This window comes from Cervus elaphus, chromosome 5, assembly GCF_910594005.1.
Source record: "Cervus elaphus chromosome 5, mCerEla1.1, whole genome shotgun sequence".
Lineage (NCBI taxonomy): Eukaryota > Metazoa > Chordata > Mammalia > Artiodactyla > Cervidae > Cervus > Cervus elaphus.
This window is the reverse complement of record NC_057819.1, coordinates 3,562,228-3,584,807: the sequence shown is the minus strand read 5'-3', so window position 1 is coordinate 3,584,807 and position 22,580 is coordinate 3,562,228. Positions and strand designations below refer to the sequence as shown.

Below are 22,580 nucleotides of genomic sequence, written 5' to 3'. Positions count from 1 at the left end.
TCAGGAGAGGGAGTTAGAGCTGGGTCCTCACTTCACTTTCCTCCTGGATCAGGCAGCCCCAGAGCAGACCACCCCCAAACCCAGAGGTTTAAAGCAAGTAGGGGGTCGGGACTTCCCTGGTGGTCCAGTGGCTAAGACTCGGCACTCCCAATACAAGGGGCCTGGGTTCCATCCCTGGTCAGGGAACTAGCTCCCACATGCTACAACTAAGACCTGGTGCAGCCAAATAAATAAAAATTATTTTTAAAAATATTAAAAAAAATAAAGCAAGGGGGGCAGTTATTTTTGTTTGTGTATCTGCTCCAGCTGTGCCTCAGCCAATGACACCCTGCTCCCTCCTCTGCCCTGTGGGCTGAGGGAGCCGTGCACCCTCATTCCTGTCCACACTTCACTGGCTGCGTCCAAGCACGTAACCCCACTCAGTGTCGGTGGGGTGGGAACTCGCCCATTTCCCACTCCAGTGGGTGATCTTGCAAAGCCCCATGGCAAAGGACGTGGGCATGTAAGTGTAATTCAAGGAGGACTTTAAGAATTGGGGGGGGGGAAAAAGCTCCCAACCTCCAACCTCCCTTTCAGCTATCACACTCTTCATTTGTAAGGTGAACTCCAGGGTTCCTTCCAGCCCCAGCCTCCTGATAATTTGATGGGTCGACCAACTGGAAGAAAGGGAGATGAGCTATCAGAAATGATGTATGCCTGGCACTGAGCTTGGCACATCGAGGGGCGCAGGTCTGTCGACTCAGTGGCTTGGAGGTCAGAGTCCAGGCAGCCGGGAGCTGGTGGCTGAGCTGGCAGAGGAGCCGAGGGATGCTTCTGCTGGGCATCCCGGGTTCTCTGGCCTCCCTGCTCCTGCACAGACCCGTGGGAGCTCTCTGGGGCTGCAGCAGCGGCATCCAGGTGCTCGTCTTGCTTTATTCCTACTGTTGATACTGGATTTGGTCTCGGGGTAGCGGAGGCCCCTGCCCTGAGCCCAGGGGAGCGTGGGAATAGGGCTAATGGCGTTTCCAGGTCCCAGTCTGGGGAGACTAGTGAGCAGGCTGGGTGGGGACAAGGAAGGCACTGCCCTGAATTTTCCACTTTTAGAAAATTAAATTATTTTGCCAGATGCAGGAACAGAGTGATTTTCCTCATCTGAGTCCCGCAGTTGTCCTAAACTTGACTTTATTTTGCCTGTCAGTTCACCGAGTCCGTGCCTCCTGGACGTGGGATTACGACATTCTCGGCCTCTGAGCAGACTCCTGTGGTGCCTCTTCTCCCTCCTGAGTCAGCTTCACGACCTGCCGTGGGGGCCTTCTAGCCCAGCAAGCCCGCAGCCCACCCGCTCCCCCTCGCACTTCAGTCCTAGTTTGTACGTGATGGCGACGTGTCATCTGTGTGCATGTGCAGCTGCTCGAGGCCAGGACCGTAGATCATATTTCATCTCTTTCCTCCCAGAAGACCCATCGCCCATTAGATCAGCGTTCAGTAACTTAGCTGGCCACGCACTGCACAGACCTGCCATCGGGGCCTGGGAAGCTGGTGTGGGGGGAGAGTGTCCAGGTAGAAAAGGAAGGTAAAGGTCATCTCGTCCAACCATCTGTCTGTTCGTTGACTTCTTTATTTTTCATTTATCATTTTTGTTGGCGTATAGTTGCTTTCCAACGTTGTGTTGGTTTCCGCTCTATGACGAAGTGAGTCAGCTCTCCAGTAGGCATATATCGCCTCCCTCCGGAACTCCAACCCCTGCCCCACCCTCGGTCATCACGGAGCACCAAGTTGAGGTCCCTGTGCTATACAGGACTTCCCGCTAGCTGTCTGTTTTACACTTGGTAGCGTGTATACACTGATTTCTTCCGGTATCGTTTCTGCCCCCTCAGCACCAGCCTTGAGCAAATCTCTCAGGTGGCAGAGAATAAACCTTCACCTCCCAAGATAAGCTGGGCTTCCTTAGATAACTCTGTTGGAGCATCCTTCCTCCACTGATCTGAGATGGGTTTCCAGACAGCACCTCTCCTCGCTGGGGGTGTTTCTCTGCCCTGCAACGGCTGGACGTCCCCCGTCCATGTGGCCCCACTGTTCATCTTCAGAGAGACTGACTTAGCATCCTGTGTCCTCTCTATTGTTCCACGACAGTTGCACAACATTCAGTGGCGTAAAACAGTGGTAAGCACCTCAGTGTGTCTGTGGGTCAGGAGTTCACAAGCAGGTGGCTAGCTGGAGGAGCTCTGGCCGGGGATGGTCTCATGAGGGCGACGCTTACCTGAAAGCTTGACCAGGGCGGGAGGATGCACTTCCAAGGCCACTCCCTCCTCCCTCCCAGGCCAAGTGGTGCTGGCCATGGACGGGAGGCCTCCGCTCCTAGCTCCGTGGGCCCGTCCAGAGTGTCCTCAGCATGGCTGCTGGCTTTCCCCGGGGGGAGCGATCCCGGAGTGAGCACGCGGGAAGAAGCACCTGGTAAGCTCTTTCATAAGTGACGGGGACGTTCTGAATGGAAGAGTTTTGCGGGCAGTGAATGCTTAAGGAGTGAGAGCCTCCTGTGTAACCCCACACTCCTGTTTAACTGGTCCGGTCAAGGAGAGCAGGCTGGATTTGCCAGAGGATGGAGAAGACACCAGAGGTCTCTCTCCGGGGTAGCCACGCTGTGGACTGTCCTTCTGGAGCCGAAGGACTGTGTTGTGTGGACAACCCTCTCTGCTGACAGGACCCTTCCCTCGCTCAGTCCAGATGCTGGGGGAGAGACAGAAGGCCACGTGCTCTTTTCTTTTTTCTTCTTTGAATCTTTATTGATTTGGCCATTCCGGGTCTTAGTTGTGGCACACGGGATCTTTTATCTTCATTGCGGCATGTGGGGTCTTTAGCTGCGACATTTGAACTCTTAGTTGTGGCCTGTGGGAAGGATCTAGTTCCCTGACCAAGGATCAAACCCAGGCCCTCTGCATTGGGAGTGTGAGGTCTTAGCTACTGGACCACCCAGGAAGTCCCAGAAGGCCACACACTCTTGCTGGATGCTGAGGGGGAGAGAGAGACTGTCCCACAGAGACCCTAACTGCATCTGTCTTACTCACCGACCGGACCCCGAGGCCTGGCCTGCTATGTTGACTGAAGGAGAGAATGAACGTGCACAGGGGTGATGGTTGTTTCGAACTCAGCCTCTGGGAGTCCATGACGATGGTGTGGGAACTTTGATTTTGCAGGCTGCTGTCATGGTTTGACAGGAATTGAGCTGCTGTTTCTGCCTCCATTGAAGCTGGGTGGGAGTCAACTTTTATGTAAGATTATTTCATGTAATATTAATGTCAGCGCCTATAACACCAGAGGCCATGAAGGGAAGAAGTAGAATTCCTGAATAAATTACATGTCTCACCATCAGTAAACTCATAACCTACATTTAAATTTGTAATTGTCCTTTGTTGTTGTTCAGTTGCTAAGTCACGTCCGACTTGTGACCCTATAGACTGCAGCGTGCCAGGCTTCCCTGTCCTTCACTATCTCCTGGAGTTTGCGCAGACTTATGACCACTGAGTCGGTGATGCCATTCAACCAACTCATGCCTTCACCCCCTTCTCCTGCCCTCAATCTTTCCCAGCATCAGAGTCTTTTCTAGTGAGTCCACTCTTTGCATAAGGTGGCCAAAGTATTGGTGCTTCAGCTTCATCTTCGGTCCTTCCAGTGAATATTCAGGACTGATTTCCTTTAGGATGGACTGGTTTGATCTCTGTGCTGTCCAAGATTCTCAAGAATCTTCTTCAACATCACATTCAAAAGCATCAATTCTTCGGCGCTTAGCCCTCTTTAAGGTCCAACTCTCACATCTGTACATGACTCCTGGAAAAGTCATAGCTTTGACTGTATGGACCTTTGTTGGCAAAATGATAGCTCTGCTTTTTAATACGCTGTCAAGATTTGTCATAGTGTGTTAAATTCCAATTTCTTCTTATGTGACATTTTAGTCTTCCTCTTGTCTTGGTAACTGATATTCTTTTTTAGAGCTTCCTTTGCTTGATGTGGGCTTTCCTTGTGGCTCAATTGGTAAAGAATCTGCCTGCAATGTTGGAGACCTGGGTTTGACCCCTGGGTTGGGAAGAACCCCTGGAGAAGGGAACGGCTACCCACTCCAGTATTCTGGCCTGGAGAATTCCCTGGACTGTATAGTCCCTGGGGTTGCAAAGAGTCGGACACGACTTTCACTTTCACTTGCTTGATGTGGCGTTTTGGGGGAGGGGTATGCTTTAGTGCTGCTGAATTTTTAAGCTCAGAGATAGCTTGTTAAAGGAAGAATCTAGGTTGCTGGGACATCCTGTAGATCGTGACTGCAGCTACTTGGATTACGTGATGATTTAAAAAATTAAATCTGTTCAAGTACCCTGAATTGTTCTGTGTAGGCTCATGACTGAGCTTAAAATAGATCCTGTCCTGCGCTCTAGGGGCCCGTCATCTCGCTCAGGAGACACTTGGCACACAGCCCCGTTCCTGGGCTGGCTCACAAGGACCCGTCCGCAAAGTCCTTCAGCGCTGTTGTTGGCCATCAGCATACCCAGGAGGGACGAACTTAAAATTTGATAGATTTTAAATGGATTTTATTTACGATGGAAATTTTCAAACACATAAAAGGAGGTGATACCCCATCACCTAGTGTCAGCGAGTCTTACTGTAAGGCCTCCCCACGCTCACTTCATTTGAAGTCAAGTCCCATGGAGACTTCCCTGGGAGTCCAGTGGGTGGGGCTTCACCTTCCAGCACAGGGACTGCAGGTTCGATCCCTGGTCGGGGAGCTAAGATCTCTCTTGCCTCACTGTCCCAAAACCAGAACATAAAGAACAGAAACAGTATTGTAACAAATCCGATAAAGACTTTTAAAAATGGTCCACATAAAAAAATTTTTTTTTAAATTTGAAGTAAGTCCAAGACATCTTTTACTTAACTCCAAAAATTAAGTTAAAAAATAATTTTAATAATAGTGAATATTTATAAATATTGGGTATCTCTTTAGAGGTGAAGGTTTCTTAAAAATTCATCTAAATGGCACTAAAATGCCTAAAAATTTAACAATAACTCCTTAATATTATCAGATATCCAGTAAATATTAAAATTTCCCCTTTGATTTTTTAAAAATTAAAAATGTTGTAGGCACTCAATGGATATTTATTAATGAAAGTTTCTTTAAATTCTGTGGTTCTTTACAATTTTCACAAGGTTCACACACATTATTTCATATAATCCTATAATAAATTTCCCCCATTGATTACAAATTTTTTTTAACAGTTTTCAGAATTCAGGATCCAAATAGAGTCCATTCAATATAATTGTTGCTACTTCTCAGATTTTTTAAAATAAACTTTTTGTTTTGAAATAATTTCAAACTTAAAATTACAAAAATAGTACCCACCCCTCAGATCCCTCAATTATTTTTCTTAATATTTGTATTCATTTATTTGGCTGCTACTAGGCCCAGCAGCAAACATGCCTCTGATGGTAAATAATTTGCCTGTACCGTGGGAGACTCGGGTTGGGTCCCTGGGTTGGGAAGATCCCCTGGAGAAAGGAATGGCAACCCACTGCAGTATTCTTGCCTGGAGAGTCCCATGGACAGAGGAGCCTGGTGGGCTACAGTCCATGGGGTTGCAAAGAGTCGGGCATGACTGAGCAGCTAACACTTTCACTTTCAGTCCCAGTGGCAGCACACAGGATCTTTGATCTTAGTTACGGCATGAAGGCTCCAGTTCCCTGACCAGGGATCACACCCTGGCCCCCTGCATTGGGAGCACAGCATCCCAGCCACTGGACAATCAGGGAAGTCCCTCCCCAAATTGTTAATATACTACATTTACTTTATCATTCTCTAGAAGGAAATGGCACCCACACCAGTGTTCTTGCCTGGAAATGCCCATGGACAGAGGAGCCTGGTGGGCTATATAATCCATAGGGTCACAGAATTGGACACGACCGAAGCAGTTAAAGAGGATAGTGAAAAAGTTGGCTTAAAGCTCAACATTCAGAAAACTAAGATCATGGCATCTGGTCCCATCACTTCATGGGAAATAGATGTGGAAACAGTGGCTGACTTTATTTTTTTGGGCTCCAAAATCACTGCAGATGGTCATTGCAGTCATGAAATTAAAAGACGCTTGCTCCTTGGAAGGAAAGTTATGACCAACCTAGATAGCATGTTAAAAAGCAGAGACATTACTTTGCCATCAAAGGTCCGTCTAGTCAAGGCTATGGTTTTACATGTGGTCATGTATGGATGTGAGAGTTGGACTATAAAGCAAGCTGAGCCCCAAAGAATTGATGGTTTTGAACTGTGGTGTTGGAGAAGACTCTTGAGAGTCCCTTGGACTGCAAGGAGATCCAATTAGTCCATCCTAAAGGAGATCAGTCCTGGGTGCTCATTGGAAGGACTGATGTTGAAGCTGAAACTCCAATACTTTGGCCACCTGATGCGAAGAACTGACTCATTGGAAAAGACCCTGATGCTGAGAAAGATTGAAGACAGGAGGAGAAGGGGACGACAGAGGATGAGATGGTTGGATGGCATCATCGACTCGATGAACATGGGTTTGGATGGACTCCAGGAGTTGGTGATGGACAGGGAGGCCTGGCGTGCTGCGATTCATGGGGTTGCAAAGAGTCGGACACAACTGAGCAACTGAACTGAACTGAACTGAACTGAAGCAACTTAGCACGACAATATATTTGTATTTTTTTTTATTATTATTATTTTTTTTCCAGTGGGTTTTGTCATACATTGATATGAATCAGCCATGGGACAATATATTTGTATTTTTTTTTAACTCTTTAAGAATAAGTATCAGACACGAAGCCTGTGATCACATAATACATCAGCGTGCATTCTTTAACCAGAACATTCTCTGACATATGCCCAGGGTAAACACTAATACAGTGCTACCATCCAACCCATGGACCACCTTTGTATTTTGCCAGTCGTTCCAGTCATGTCCTTTCAGGGAAGAAGACCCACTCCAGGAACATAGATTGCATTTGGTTGTCCTGTCTTGTCACTTTAGTTTCAGTCTGGAACAGTTTTCCATTTTTCCTTGTCTTTCGTGGCCTGAGTGTTTTTGATAAATTCAGGCCAGTTGCTTTGTAGAATATGCCTCAGTATAGGATTGCTTGGAATTCCCTTACGTTTCGATGCAGGTCCTGTATTTGTGGCAGGAACACCATAGGATACACACTGTGTCCTTCATAGTGCTCCGTACCAGGAGGCACACGATGTTTTTTTTGGTTTGTTTCTGGCATGTGGGATCTTAGTTCCTCAACAAGGAATCAAACCCAGACCCCCAGCATGGGAAGCTCAGAATCTTAACCACTGGACCACCAGGGAAGTCCCAGGAGGCACAGCATGTTGATTTGTCCTGCTGCTAACAAACGTGGCTTCCATCTTTTCGTTAAGATGGTATTTGCCAGGTTTTTCCCACTGTAAAGTTACTTTTATAATATTAATTAATGACTAATTAGAAAATATTTTGGGAGGATACACCTTGAGGCTTTGTAAAACTGTCCCTTACCCAGTCTTTCCCACTGGTGTTTAATATCCTTTGGCGATTCTTGCTTGAATCAGTTATAACTTCGATGGTTGCTCTTTAAAAAGAGCGTTTACCTATTCACTTATTTACGTCAGAGTGAACTCATGGATTTCTAGCTTATCCAGTGGGTTAATATCTATCATTATCATTTATTTTGATGCTCAAGTTGTCCTGGCTTTGGGTAAGAGGAATCTTTTTATCTTACCTATTTTTTATTTATTTACTTTTAAAAATATGTACTTATTTATTTGGCTGCGTTGGGTCTTAGTTACAGCACCTGGGAATCTTTATTGCTTCGTGGGGGGTCTTTCCTAGTGGCACGCGGACTCTCTAGCAGTGGCACGTGGGCCCAATAGTTGTGGCACCCAGGCCTAGTTGCTCTGAGACTCGTGGGATCTTAGTTTCCTGACCAGGCATGGAACCCATGTCCCGTGCATTGCACGGTGGATTCTTCACCACCGGACCACCAGAGCCATCCCAGCTTTTGTCTTTGTATATGTCTGGGTTGAAACTTGCTGCCTGTCCTTTTTTTTTTCTTGCCCGTGGACATTTTTTGTGAAAATCCCCCAGAAAGCATAGTCCGAGAAAGAAAGATTAAAGAGTGAACACTTTGAGAGGTGCGATCACAGGGCCGTGAGGTGGAATCGGGCAGTGGAAGGACAGAGGCCATGATGCAGTGCGCTTCCTTTGCTGGATGTCGCCTCACCTTGAGCGGCAGAGACACAGTGGGCCTGGTGCACGGACTCCTCCAGAGTATATGTGAGGAGAAAACATGCTGCCAAGCAGTCGGCAGAGGCACAAGGGGAGGGAGGTTGTATCTGCCCTGTTCGCCCCCACTTCCCGATTCCCGTTGTCATTTTACGAAAGTCCATAAGCAGAGGGACAGCTGGACGAGGAGGAAGCGCTGACCCAGAGACAGAGGGGGAGGCAGTCAGGGGAACTGGAGAAAATGCACGAGGTTTGTGTCCAGGACGCTCTGCACCTTTTGCTACTCTGGTCCAGTTGTGCCTCCAATGGTGTGAGCCCTCCCGCTTCGATGGAGGGTCCACCATCCTCCAAAGATACCTTGACCCGTTCCCCGGGAGGGGACATAGCAGTGACAGGGTCCTCGTCCCGGTGGCCTGCTGGGGTCGCCTGGGAGACTGACGCAAGAAGGCTGTGGAGCAGGCTCCTCTGGTACTACTGTGGCCGGTCCCGAGGCTGTTGTCGGTGGTCATCTCCCTCCCCCACCAGCCATTCTGGGTCCTCTGCGCCCTCTGCCAGCACCCGGCAGATTTCAGCTGCACAGGGGGTTGCGTGCTTCTCAGCCCAGTGTCATTCAAGGTCAACCACACATCATCCTCTCTAAGGAATGTAACTGAAGCAGGAGAGAATCTGAAACGGCAGCAGCTGTTCCAGTGAAAGATGAACGTCTTGTTGTCATTTGACTCTAGAACTCGTAGAAGAGTCGAGAAAGTAACAGGCGGTGAACAGCCAAGGAAAGTGAGTGAGCGCTGAAGAGTAGTGGAATGGCCGCAGGGACTCCGGCACCCGCAGGGCTACGGGCTGACCAGTTGCTCTTCCTTTTCCCCACCGCCTCTGTGGACAGAGCTTTGGTTTGTCGTGGGGAGGAGGACGGGTGTCTGAATTTCCAGTGAGTGTCTGAAGGAGTGAGTTAAGTAGACCCAGTCATGGCCGTCGGGTCTGTTTTCAGACATTGGTCACAGTTGGAAGTGGCCCAGGCTTTAGTTACCTCTGCTTCTCCTTTTTTTTTTTTAAAGCTTTTTATTTTATATTGGAGGGTAGCCAATTAACGATGCTGTGATAGTTCAGGTGGACAGCAAAGGGACTCAGTCATACATATACGTGTTCCCCTTACTTTGGTACCGTCAGCTCTATGATCTTGTAACCAGCACAGAGTCAGCCCCTTGTCGCCGGGGGTACTGGGTCAGCCCAGCCATCGCCCTCATCTCCTGGGGCTAGAAGAGAAGGGTGGTTTCCTTGCTCTTCAGATCTCAGTTCCCAGGTCATTCCTGGCAAGGGGGGGCCTCCAAGTCCACCCCCTGGGGTTCTGGGTCCCTAATCGCAGTTTTAGCAGCTGGTTCCCGCCCTGTTCCAACTCTGTGGTTCTGAGACTAGGTGGGAAGAGCCTGGGGTGGAGTCAGAAGTCTATGCTGCCTGGCAGGGTCCTGGCCGTCTCCCCTCTCCATTTCCTGGTGTCTGCAAGGGCTCAGACCCAGCCAGCATGCCCTGCATGTGGCCCTGCTGTGGGCCCTCCTCCCTTGGCCTCTGTCCCCACTGAGAGCCCCCCCCCAACCCCTGCGAGGCTGAGCCTCTGCCAGTCCTGAGAGCCGTTATCTCCTAGCACTGACATCAGGGCCTCTGCCAGCTCCAAGGGTCTGAGATTCCAGGGATGGGCCTTAAGGTCTCTCTTTCAGTCTAGAACAGCAGTCCCCAACCTCTTCAGCACCAGGGACCGGTTTCGTGGAAGACAGCTTTTCCATAGACCTGGAGGCGGGGGATGTTTTTGGAATGATTCAAGTGCATTACATTTATGTGCACTTTATTGGTATTATTATTACATCCCCTTCACCTCGGATCATCAGGCATTAGATCCTGGAGGTTGGGGACCCTTGGTCTAGAACCACAGAGTCTGGGAGCCTCACCCCATCCCTCCTCTTGCATCCCACAGAAATCAGGGGGAAATGGCCCACACCTGCCGTGGCACCATCAACCTGTTCACCGCACACTTCGACACGGAGGACTCTTGCGGTATTGTGCTGACCAGTGGGGGCAGGACCTACCACCTCAAGGCCGGCTCGGAGGTGGAGCGGCAGCAGTGGATCACCGCCCTGGAGCTGGCCAAGGCCAAGGCTGTCCGCATGATGAGCAACCAGTCAGGTAGCCAGTGCTCGGCGCGGCGGGAGCGCGTGCAGTGTGGCGGGTCTGGAGACCAAGGGAGCTGAGAGCGTTTGGGGGGCGGTGGTGACCGGCAGACCCACCTCGCCCTGCCCGCTCAGCTCCCCACGTCCTCAGCAGCCAGACGTTAGGTGGCAGGGGCGGCCTGCAGCTCTCGGGGTGGGGATGTTCGCGGTGGGCGGGGCTCGGTGTGCCTGGTCCCTGGGCTTCGGCAGAACCCTCGGATGCTGCGCTGGGTCAGCTCCGGAGGCAGAAGGCAGGGCGGGAGACCAGGATGGTGGGCCTGTACCTCAGGCCAGGCTTGCTCCGAGGTCCGCTCTGGAGACTGAAAACCATTTAGCCAGAGCTGCTGCCTTCGCCAAGGCAGCTCAGAAGGTCGGCTCAGAAGTCCTAAGCAAGACATTTTATTTTTTAGTTTCATGCATTTATATTTTTTTAAACATGTAACGTCTTTATAAGATTCATAAACCAACAGTTTCAAAGTCGCATGCCATGAAGTCTGCCCTTGACTCTTCTGCCAGGCTGCCCACCCTGTTCTCCCACGCAGGGGCCACTGAGCTTCCGGGATCTTATGTCTTTACACGTGTATATTCAAATAAGTACATTTTTTTTGTTTGTTTTTTTGGCCACACTGTGCAACCTGGGGGATCTTAATTCTCTGAGTAGAGATTGAACCCACACCTCCTGCATTGGAAGGCAGTCTTAACCACTGGACTACAGGGGAAGTCCTGCAAATAAGTACTTATTTTAAAAAAGTGCAGTCCCCACTTTGCTGTTTTTTTCTATTTAGCGACAGTAGATCTTGGAATCTTTTCCTGTGAGTACATAGAAAAAGCTTCCTGCTTGTTTTTACAGCAGTGCGGTCTCCCTGCACTGGGGTCTCCCCAGCACTTGCCTCAGTGCGTGTGGAAGGTCACTGACTATTAGTCCGACCTTCTGTTTTAGTCTCCACTAGTTGGAACGTGGGACCCCCCGCCCCCATGATGACTCTTCCTTGGAGTCCACACTCTGGTGTTTGAGTGCGTCAGCGGTGATGCTGAACTTGGCAAGGGGTTCCCCCATCAGCCGACTGTGTGCCTCCCAGCATCCTTCCAGTTCAAAGATTTCTAAGCCAAAGGGATCCAGTCCGCCTGGGTTCAAACCGTGGCTCCCTTCGTGGCTGTGTGGCCTTGGTCAAGGTGCTGCCTTCTGTCGCCTCATTCCCTCCTCTGTGAAGTGGGCTTAATCACAGAACCACCCCTTGGAGGTGCGGTGACATAGTGGGTGTAGTGAACCTGGCACCTGGCTTGGCAAATGCTCAAGGGAAGTCAGCTGTAGTTACTGATAATAGCCACCTTGGCGGCTTTAAAATAACACAGATTCCCAGGTCACTGGGCAGTGATAAATCTGATGGATGAGAGCAGTGTTGGGAATGGGGTGGGCGGAGGGCACCTGCATTAAAAAAAATCTCCCTGGATGAGATTGGCAGATTTTCGTAAATACAAATACAGGCCACCGAAATAATGTTTTAGTGTAAATGTGTCCCACGCAATGGTTGAGACATACTTATATTACAGTTTGTTTATTGTTATTCAGATGTAAAGTGTCTTTCACCTTTCATCTGCCAGCATTTAGCTGCGTCTTGGGGGGACCGTGACGCTCAGCCCACCTGGGAGCTTCTGTCAGAAACCAGAGCGTGTCCTTTCACTTGACACAGGGGGGCGCTAGAAGACGGTTCATTAGCTTTCCTTGTCCCTGAATTAGTGCCTGAATTAGTTCCAGAAGCGCCAGCCGGTTGGCTGGCTTGCCGCCTACCTTTCAGGACTTGTGAATCATTTTCAGATCATCAGGCCCGCCCTCCCAGCGGGTGCCCCAGGAGGCTGTGAGCAGTGACGCCACCGCCCGGACACCTCTCTCTCACCTTGCTCCCACCACGGGGCGGGGGGTGGCTAATCCGGCCCCTTGGGGGCTCCCTCTCTCCTGCCCTGCTCCCCCAGGCTGACCTGCCCCCACATTGATGTCATAGCCCTATTCTGATATCACAGCCCAGCACTTGGAATTACCCCGGGCAGCCCAGATTCTGCCCTTAGAGCAACCAAGGTGGGCGTTTGAGCAGGGCCTGCAGGGGCTGGCCGGTGGCCCGGGGGGCTGAGCCTAAAGAACATCTGGGCAGCCTTCCGTCCTAGAGCTTCAAGATGAAAAGCCTGTAAAGGTAGGACCTGAAAAAAACAAAAAACAAAAAAACAGGTAGGACCTGGAAGGCTTTCCTGCTGTCCCTGTTGGCCGTGATCCCTCGAGGTGAAAATAAATCCCTGGGGAGTGGGGAGGGGGCTGCTCAGGCTCTGGAAAGAGCCCCTGGAAAGCCTGCTGCCTTTGTGCCTCGGCTCACACGTGGCCTGGAGAGATGGTGGTCTCGCCTTGGCCCCCTGGGCAGTCTTCCCATTAGGAGGAGGAGTGGCTTCCTGAAATGCGGGGTTTCTGACTTGTTGGGTGGGTGGGAGGAGCTCGGAGAATGCCTGCAAGTAACGAGCCATGGCTTCAACCGTGCCCATCCCCCAGAGGCTGAGCGGGGACGGGGTGCCCTCGTCTCAGGACAGGCGGAAAACACGGCCACATTCAAGCTGTTCACCCTCAGATTCCTTGGTCCCGAGAAGGAGAAGCCTCATCCGCTGAGGTGGGCAGAAGGTTTAGTGAAGTCTTTCACGAGCTCATTAAGGTAGTAAAATAGTGACTGACATGGATTAAACAACAACAACACCACACACAAACACACACGCACACACCCTGAAAAACTTCTCTGTGACTTAGGTGGGCGCAAAGGTCACTAGTGCGAACACGTTACAGTTCTTAGCGGAGGACCACCAAGATTCTGACGAGCTGATAAGGTGGTGCCCAGGAGCTCCCATTTTAAATGTATATATTTCTGTTTTTTAAAAATATTTTTGTGTTTATCTCGGCTGCTCCAGGCCTTAGTTTTGGTGCCCGAGGTCTTCAAGCTTCGTTGGGGGCATATGGGGTCTTTAGTTTCAACATGTGAACTCTTCTTTTTTTTTTTTTTCTAAATTTTTGGTTGCCCTGAGTCATTTTCGTTGCCACGCATGGGCTCCTCATTGCAATGGCTTCCCAGGTGGAGCTAGTGGTAAAAGGCCCGCCTGCCAAAGCGGGAGATGTAAGAGACTCAGGTTCGATCCCTGGGTCAGGACCCCGTTTAGGAGGAAATGGCAACCCACTCCAGTATTCTTGCCTGGAAAATCCCATGGACAAAGGAGCCTGGTGGGCTACAGTCTACAGGGTCGATAAGAGTCGGACACGACTGAGGCGACTTAGCGCTCTCGGGCAGCACAGGCTCCAGTCGCAGGGGCTTCAGCAGCCGTGACACGTGGAGTCCCTGTCGCATGCAGCGCACGGGCTCAGCAGTTAGGCCACACGTAGAATCTTCCTGGACTGGGAATTGAACCCTGCATTGGCGGGTGGATTCTTATCCACTCTACTGTTGGGGACGTCTGCAGCGTATGAACTCTTAGTTGTGGCATGTGGGATCTAGTTCCCCAACCAGGGAATTGAACCTCGGCCCCCTGCACTGGGAATTTGAAGTCTTAACCTCTGGACCATCAGAGAAGCCCCAGAAACCCCCGTTTTTAATATACATTCCAGGCAGTGCTCCTGTCAGCCCCCCATGGATCTCCTTTTGAGAAACACGGTCTACTCAGACTTCCTGGATGGCTTGCTGCAGCCGTCTTGCTTCCCCCATTTCCAAATTGCACGTTTTCCGTGGAATGAGGGTTGAATTCTGTTTTACTACATGTGTTTTTTTTTTTTTAATGAACGGGATCCAGAGAGACGACAGCGGTGCTGTGGGGAGTCCGCCCGGTGCACTTGTATCTGTATCCTTGGCCGCTGTCTTCCAGATGTAGGTGCAGCCTTCTCTCCACCTGAGAAGAGGGACTGTGTCTGTACTGGGAATGCCGCACCCTTCGCCACAAAGACTCTCGGCCCCCCATCTGGACTGAGAGAGTGGGACTGTGGGTGTGAACTGTTGGTCACTGAAGCTGACAGCAGCAAAAAAGGCGTTGTTGACCAGTGGGTTTGGCTTCTGTTTCCCTGGTGGCCCCAGGATGAACTTTCAGTGGTACCGGGGGCAGGGCGGTGGGCAGCTCGAGGTGGGAATTCTCGGCTTGCTTTGGCTGTAGGTCCGGGGCCCCCAGAATGTCACATGGCCCTCTGTACAGATAAACAGATCTGTGCCTAGTTTGGGGAGGGTGAAGTCTGTTTCGGGTTTCTAGCCCTTTGGATTAGGAGGTGTCCAGCGTTTAGGTGTTCAGGCCTCGAAGCCCCTTGTGGTCTCAGCACTTCCCTCCAAGCTTCCAGCCCAGGTGAGAGGCAGGCCGTGTCCTGGCCTGTAGTCCTTGGCTCACAGGTTGCAGGACAGAGGGGCTGAGCTCACCCAAACCCTCTGAAACTTGGATGAGTCAGACTCTCTCTCCCTCAAACTCTTCTCTGCCCTGACTCACATCTGGGCCACTTCATCCAGTAAGACCAAGGGAGGCAGTTAAGATTTCCCCTCAGCGATGCCAGGACAGGAAGCCAAGCTCACTCCACTCCACTTCACGGGCCCACCCCTGGTGTCTGGGGAGAGAAAAGTCTGTGCCCAGTTTGAGAAATGAGGCCCTGGGAGGGGGGGTTGTCAAAATCGAGGACCAGCCTCCTCATCCTGAGGGCTCGTTGCAGGCAGGCCAGTCGCTCTCACGTTGCAGCTGTAGCAGCACCTTGCATGGAGTTGTTGCTCAGTAAACATCTCAGCCAAAAGAGGCATAAAAGCCTCAGGAGGGCGCAGGTGGACTCAAGGAGGCTGCAGAACCCGGGCACTGGGACTTCTCAAAAATCTTGTTGTTGTTATGGAAAACTTACGACAAAACAGAAGCAGACAGAAGTCTCAGGAACCGGCCCATACTTGTCACCAGTTAACTCAATCTGGTTCCTGTGCCTCTGCCTTCTTCCCTAATCCTGCATCTTTCTGAACATTTGTCAATGTTTCAGGGTGCGTCTCTAAAAGATAAGGATGCCTTTTTAAAAGTTTAATATATTCAAGGTACCGTTGTCATATCTGAAAAATTAACAACACAGTGCACTGAGGCTTTTTTTTTAAAGGAACTTGCACTCTCCCTGGTGACTCAGAGGATAGAGGGGAACCAGAAAAGGGGGTCAGGGCCTGAGAAAAGGGGACACACATGTGCTTCCAGCAGAGAAGCACAGAGTCTGAAGAAACCAAGGGGAAAGTTAGTGTCTCTGGGAGAGAATTCTGGCTTTTCCGGAAGAGGCAGGACTTGGCACAGGGCAGGGCTTCCTGGAAGGACAGAGACCTCTGAGGGCTCAGCCTCGCCAGGGGGCCTGCAAGGTGGGGAAGGGACGTGAGTTGGAGTCAGTTCTCAAGTGTCCTCATCAGCAAAGGCGAGCGCCACCAGAAGGGAACTCAGCAGAGCGACAGCGTTCTGTTGTGTGAGAGGTGTTGACAGTTTGGGTTCGGATGTGACCCTGTGCCCATACAGATGGCAGCGGCTTAGCCCCCGAGGGACTCATGTAAGTCGGTTCTGGCGGAAGAGGCTCAGGGTAACTGGGTCACTCACCAGCGAGCTGGAATGTACACGCTGAATGCAAGCAGCTTGACAGCTCAGTTCTCAGGGAGGCTGAGCTGGGTTTTCAAAGCGAGGGCGGTGTTTGTTCCGACTCTTCCCACAGACCCTCTGCCAGCTGGCAGAGCCCAAGGGCCCATGGCCCAGAGGTGGCCCCCTTATTTCAGTAGAAAAAATAAGCATTCTGAAATGTTTGTGTTGGAGGTGGACTTCGTAAGAGGATTAGTAGGTCAGAGTCGTTTGACCAGAAAGGTAAACGAAAGAGTCACTTGTCTGCATTGGGTCCATTCTTACCATTAAGATGCTTTAAGTGTCATTTTCCCACCAGGGCAATTATCCTGATACTAATTGCTTCCTTTGTAACTAAAGGGTATAATAGCACTTACCTTTGTAATTATCAGATTGAGAAGGCTTGTGCTTTGTTGCCATTTAGATGTTAACCTGCTGGTGGATCTGTGGGCATGAGCTCCAGTCTCTGACGTGGGTGGGGTTAGCAGCTCATTTCATCGCTAATGGCAAAAGTACGTGACCTGAACCCAAGGCGAGCTGGGATGGGACATCTTCCTGGGTTCCTTCTGCACTCGACTTTGCCAGCTTGAGCTTTGATTTGGAGAGAAACTTACAAAGCTCAAGGCTAGGCATTCGGGGCTGTGGAACCAGCAGGCGGGGGTCTTCCTCACCCCGCCAGGGGGCATAGCTGAGTCTTATTTACATAATGGTGTGCAGGGCTGTGGCTTAGTAAAGGGGGCACAAGATTTGGGATCCTAGTTTGGCCTTGAGTCATTGTGTGACTTAAAAATAAATTTTGAATTATGTTAGTTTCAGGAGAACAGCAAAGTAATTTAGTTATATATATGTATGTATGTACGTATGTATTTACCCCACTCCAGTACTCTTGCCTGGAAAATCCCGTGGATGGAGGAGCCTGGTAGGCTGCAGTCCATGGGGTCACTAAGAGTTGGATACGACTGAGCGACTTCACTTTCACTTTTCGCTTTGATGCATTGGAGAAGGAAATGGCAACCCACTCCAGTGTTCTTGCCTGGAGAATCCCAGGGATGGAGGAGCCTGGTGGGCTGCCGTCTGTGGGGTCGCACAGAGTCGGACACGACTGAAGCGACTTAGCAGCAGCAGCAGCCATGTATGTATTTTCTTTTTCAGATTCCTTTCCATTATAGATATTACAAGATATTGAATGTAGTTCCCTGTCCTGCACAGGGAACTTATTACTTATCTAGTAATAGTAGTGTGTATTTGCTAATCCTAGACTCCTAATTCATCCCTGTTGCCCCCACACACACTCTCCCCTTTGGTAACCATAATACTATTTTCTATATTGGTTGTGAGTCTGTTTCTGTTTTGTAAATAAGTTCATTTTTTTTAAGATTCCACAAATAAGTGATGTCACTTTTTATTTGTCTTTCTCTGTCTTACTTCACTTAGTATGATAATCTCTAGGTCCACGCATGTGTTGCACATGGCTTCATCCACTCTTTCGTGTGGCTGAATAATACTCCATTGTGTACATATACATATTTCTTATCTTCTTTACCCATTCCTCTGTCGGCGGACACAGGGAAGACTCAGGGCTTCCCTGGCTATCCAGTGGTTAAGACTCCAAACTTCCACTGCAGGGGATGAAGTTTCAATCCCTGGTCAGGGAACCAAGATCCCACATGCTTCACAGTGTGGCCAACAAGTAAATGAGTAATAAAAATACAAGGACTCTTAAAAGCATCCATTCGAGACCACTGTTGCTTCTCTGTCTTGGCTGTTGTGAACATTGGGGTGCACATACCTTTGTGAATTAGAGTTTTCATCTTTTCCATTGTGTAACATTTTTTAAAAATTTACTTGACTGTACAGGGTCTTAGTTGCCGCCCATGGGATCTTCACTGCATCATGTATGATCTTTTGTTGAGGCGCACAGACTCCCAAGTTGTAGCCCTCGGGCTCTGCGGCCTGTGGGATTTCAGTTCCCTGACCAGGGTTTGAACCTGTGTCCCTTGCACTGCAAGGCTAATTCTAAACCAGTGGACCACCGGGGAAGTCCCTTCCGATGTGTCGCTTTTGACGAGGCCCTTAACCTTCATTTCTTTGCTCCTCAAAGGCAGGACCATTGCCTGTGTCTTCAGGTGGTTGTGAGGGTAAGTAGTGATCATTGGCAGGGGCGTCCAACAGCAGAAATGGCCACTATGGAGGGCGGTGCTGCCAAACACCCAGGTGTCAAGCTCGCCAAGTGGCTCTTGTTAGGAATCTGCCATTTTCCCAGGACCATTCTGTGAGACTGCCTGAGGTTAAAAAGGGTGTTCCTAAACATTTCTGCTTTTTAAGATAAAAACCTTTATTGTTCTGTAAAAAGACTGAAGGGAAAAAAGAAAAGTGCAAACCATACTGGGAAATGAACAAAAGGGAGAAAAATCTCAAATCTACTAACCTAGAAATGATCACAGTTAAATCTTTACTGAATAGCATTGCAAACATTAATTTATGCATACAGATGCATTTTTATATATAATTTCACACCACTGGGAAAATTCACAATATTCAATATTGTAACTGGCTCATTAAATTCAACATGTTGCAGACGTTCTGGGCCAAAAAAATATGCATCACTTTTTATTATGGAAGCTTTCCAGTATGTTCCATGCAGTATATCTAACACTTATGCCATACACAGTCCCATGTTCTTATCACGCACCTTCCAACAATGATCAGTTCATGGCCGATCGTATTTCACCTCATCCCATCTTCTGGTCACCCTTCATTATTATTATTTTTTATTGTGATAGATACACATGACATAAAATTCACCATTAGTGACATTTAGCATGCTCACAGCATCGTGCAGCCGTCACCTCTAATTCCAGAACACTTTCATCATCCCCGAGAGGAAGCCCCATGCCCATTAGCGTTTACTCCCTGTTCCCCGCCTCCCTCTGCTCCTGGGAACCACTAATCTGCTTTCCCACTGTTATTTTAAACCAAACCCCATCTGCAAATATTTCACATGTATCTCTAAAATCCAAGGACTCAGGGCTTCCCTGGCTATCCAGTGGTTAAGACTCCGAACTTCCACTGCAGGGGATGAAGTTTCAATCCCTGATCAGGGAACCAAGATCCCACATGCTTCACAGTGTGGCCAACAAGTAAATGAGTAATAAAAATACAAGGACTCTTAAAAGCATCCATTCGAGACCACTGTCACACCTGCAACAACAATTCTTTAATCTTATCACTTGTTCGGGTATCTAATTAAAATGTCTTTTTTCTTTCTTTGGCTGCACCCTGGGACATGTGGGATCTTAGTTCCCTGATCAGGGATCGAACCTGCCCTGCACCCCCTGCATTGGAAGGCGGAGTCGTAACCACTGGACCACCAGGGAAGTCCCTGAAATGTCATTTTTAGCAGTGCATGTTATCCATTGGGTGGATATAGCACAGTTTAATCAAACATTTCCTTAGCCGTTCGGGTTGCTTGCCGTGTTTCCTTATTATCCAAAAAAGCACTGGGACAAGCATTTCTGTGCTCACTTTCTCTTTCCTTTGGCTCTGGTGTGATTATTTCCTAAGGGTAAATTCTTAGAGAAAGGATTACTGGGTTGAGTGCACACTTTCCACTTTGATACTTGGCGAGTTATAAAGGTTGTTCCAGCGAACACTGCCTCAGCAGAAAGTGCGCGGCGTGGCTACGGGAAGGTAAACCCACATACACCCTCCAGTGAGCCTTGGCCATCATAGCTTATCCAGAAGTGCCCATGCTCGTCCATTTGTATGGAAACGCCCCCTCTGCGCCGGGCTCAGGGCCTCCCAGATGCGATCACAGCTCAGGGCCATCGACTGACAACCACACTCAGGGGGAAAAGGCCACAGCGCCTGCGGCGACAGCCCAGGCAGCCCGTCCTCGGAGGGAGGCTGGAGCTGTCCCCAAGAGGGACGTGTTCAGGAGGCCCGGAGGGCAGAGACGGGCTGGTTCGCAAACACGCCCGTCAGTCTGGAAGCCTGGGGCACTGTGGGAGAGAAAATCCACACTCTCCTGTGGAGAAGAGGAAGGAAGGGGGATCCGGCGGGAAAAATCATCCTCCGCTCTTGCTTCAACTTGACTCTCTGTGCCATTAAAACAGGACAGGAGAGGCAGTTTGCAAGAAGCAATGAAAACACTGCCATGATCCGGCCATCGCTACTCCCTCCCAGCTCCCCTCCACCCTTGGTGGTGTGGCCTGTGGGTTCTTTGAGGACCAGTATGACCTTCTGCGGGGCTTCCCAGGTGGCTCAGTGGGTAAAGAACCTGCCTGCAATGCAGGAGACGCAGGAGATATGGGCTCACTTCCTGGGTCAGGAAGATCCCCTGGAGGAGGGAATGGCTACCCACTCCAGTATTCTTGCCTGGAGAGTCCCATGGACAGAAGAGCCTGGTGGGCTACAGTTCTTGAGGTGGCAAAGAGTCGGACACGGCTGAAGTGACGGGGCCCACACGACCTCATACTTCTTCTCTGTGCCTGCGGTCAGCACATCCCACAGACGTTTGACAGGTGCTTCCGAAAAGTGGCCCCAGGCAGCCCTGCCCCGTTCCAGCCTCTGCCGTCCGGGCCTGCCTGCACCTCCAGGGCCGCGCTTGCGGCTGCGGGAGCTGCACAGACGAGACTCTGAGTAACAGGGACCCACACCTGCCCTCCCTGAAGGAGCTCCAGAAAACACAGGAAGCACTTTGAAAAATAATATAATCAGTTAATTATCTTTGGCTGCGCTGGGCCTTTGTTGCTGTGAGTGGCCTTTCTGTCTCTGCGGTGCTCGGGCTTCTCACTGCAGTGGCTTCTCCTGTGGCTTCCAGGCTCTAAAGCACACAGGCTCAATCGTTGTGTTGCACAGGCTTAGTTGCCCCAAGGCATGTGGAATCTTCCTGGACCAGGGTTTGAACCTGTGTCCCATGTATTGACAGACAGATTCTTATCCACTGGACCACCAGGGATGCATTTTTTAAACTTTTTTTTTTTTTAAGATGGACCATTTTAAAAATCTTTGTTGAATTTGTTACAATACTTTTTGTTTTTTGGCTTCTTGGCTGTGAGGCATGTAGGATCTTACCTCCTTGATCCATGATCAAACCTGTAATCCCTGCATTGGAAGGCGAAGTCTTAACCACTGGATCACCTCTGAAGTCCCAGGAAGCACTTTTTTAAAAAAAAAAAAAAAAAAAAGCATGTCCAGTTTCTTTCCAGAATGAGGTAGCAATAGCGCCAAAGGGACAGAGCAGGGTCAGCCTCGAGCTTGGTGATGGGGCGCCTTTGGTGACAGGTGCCCCGCCCGATGCCCCCTGCCCAGCCCCGCCCTTTGCTTCTCCTCCCCTCACGCCCTGTCCAGCTCCTGTTACCCAGAAACCAGCCCGTTGCCCTTGCTTCAGACGCGCTTCCTGCTCTTCAGTGTTCCTCGGCTTATTATCTTCCCTCTTACATATGTATTTCATGCGTGCCCGTCAGATTCTCATTTAATACGAAGCGAAAACCCTTAATCTGTCCGTAGTCTATTTAAAACCAAATGAAGGTGCCTGAACTGCATGATCGCCCAGGCTGGGCGCTCAGTCCTCATGGGGCTTACAGGCCCCAGCCAGCGGAAAGGCATGGTTACCAGTGTTATTTTAAAAACTGCGCGTCGTCCAGTGTCATCCAGTGGCGTTTCCAGCGCCAGGCTTTTTGCAGTAAGTGTGTGCAGTGATCCATCTCCTCTTGGAAAATGGCCAGGCGATTGTCCAGAGTGGGGCACATTCGGTCACCAGTGAGCGGCGGGGCTGCTAAAACTCTGAGCGGTGCGTTGTCCTCGGCTCAGCGCCTACGGAGTCGCGACTCGTCACTTGCGAGACGAACTTGTGAGACGACTCGTCACTTGTGAGACGGGGACAAACGCCACAGGGCTGAGACCCCGCCGTTCCCCACAGCCCGCCGCAGTACGCTCAGGCCACTGAAACGCCGTTAAACCCTTTTGATTTAATCCCCTTGGCGTTTGTGGATCTGACTTCTGTCACACCACTGCGTTTCGAGCAACCCAAAAGTAAATGCCGTGTGCCAATCTTATTTTAATATTAATGGATTTTTCCTGTCCCACTAATACCCACCACGGGAAAGGAGTGGTGAAAGCCGTGCTCACAGTGGAAAGCAGCGGCCCTTGCCCCCAGCCTTCCATCCTTCCTGCGTCGTGGTCCCCGCCACACACCGAATCATTTGTCCTTGGGCTCAGACCCCAGCCTGGGCTGTGGGCGTGGAGAGGCCGTTCTTGGGGGTCTCCTGGCCAAGGTACGCACTGTCCACCTCTCCACTGGAGCCTGCGCTCTTCAGACACACGCTGCCTCTTGGTGTCTCTGTGTAAGGCGACTGCAGGTGGGCCGGAGCGTCCTGCCCTGGGGCCGATCGGAGGGAGAGAGACCCGTTAAGGAGCACACCCGTTTCTTCTCCCAGCACCCTGCCGCCGAGGCTGACCCCGGGCGGTGCTGGGTCTGCTGCAGGCACGGCTAGGGCGGCGGCTCAGTGAGTCATGAACGGTCTGCTGAGAGGAA

At 50.3% G+C, this 22,580-nt stretch overlaps 1 protein-coding gene across 2 annotated transcripts in view; it reads left to right on the top strand.

The window, feature by feature from the left end:
• The window catches only part of OSBP2 (oxysterol binding protein 2), a 120,446-nt gene that overhangs the window by 13,673 nt on the left and 84,193 nt on the right, over positions 1-22,580 (top strand). The window contains exons 1-2 of one of the 2 annotated variants that reach the window (XM_043901332.1): positions 2,358-2,433; positions 10,198-10,406. In XM_043901332.1, the coding sequence (XP_043757267.1) occupies positions 10,211-10,406 (196 nt within the window). In that variant the 5' untranslated portion in view covers positions 2,358-2,433; positions 10,198-10,210. Of the gene's footprint in view, positions 1-2,357; positions 2,434-10,197; positions 10,407-22,580 lie in introns of those variants that run through there. The other variant, XM_043901331.1, reaches the window with a different exon arrangement.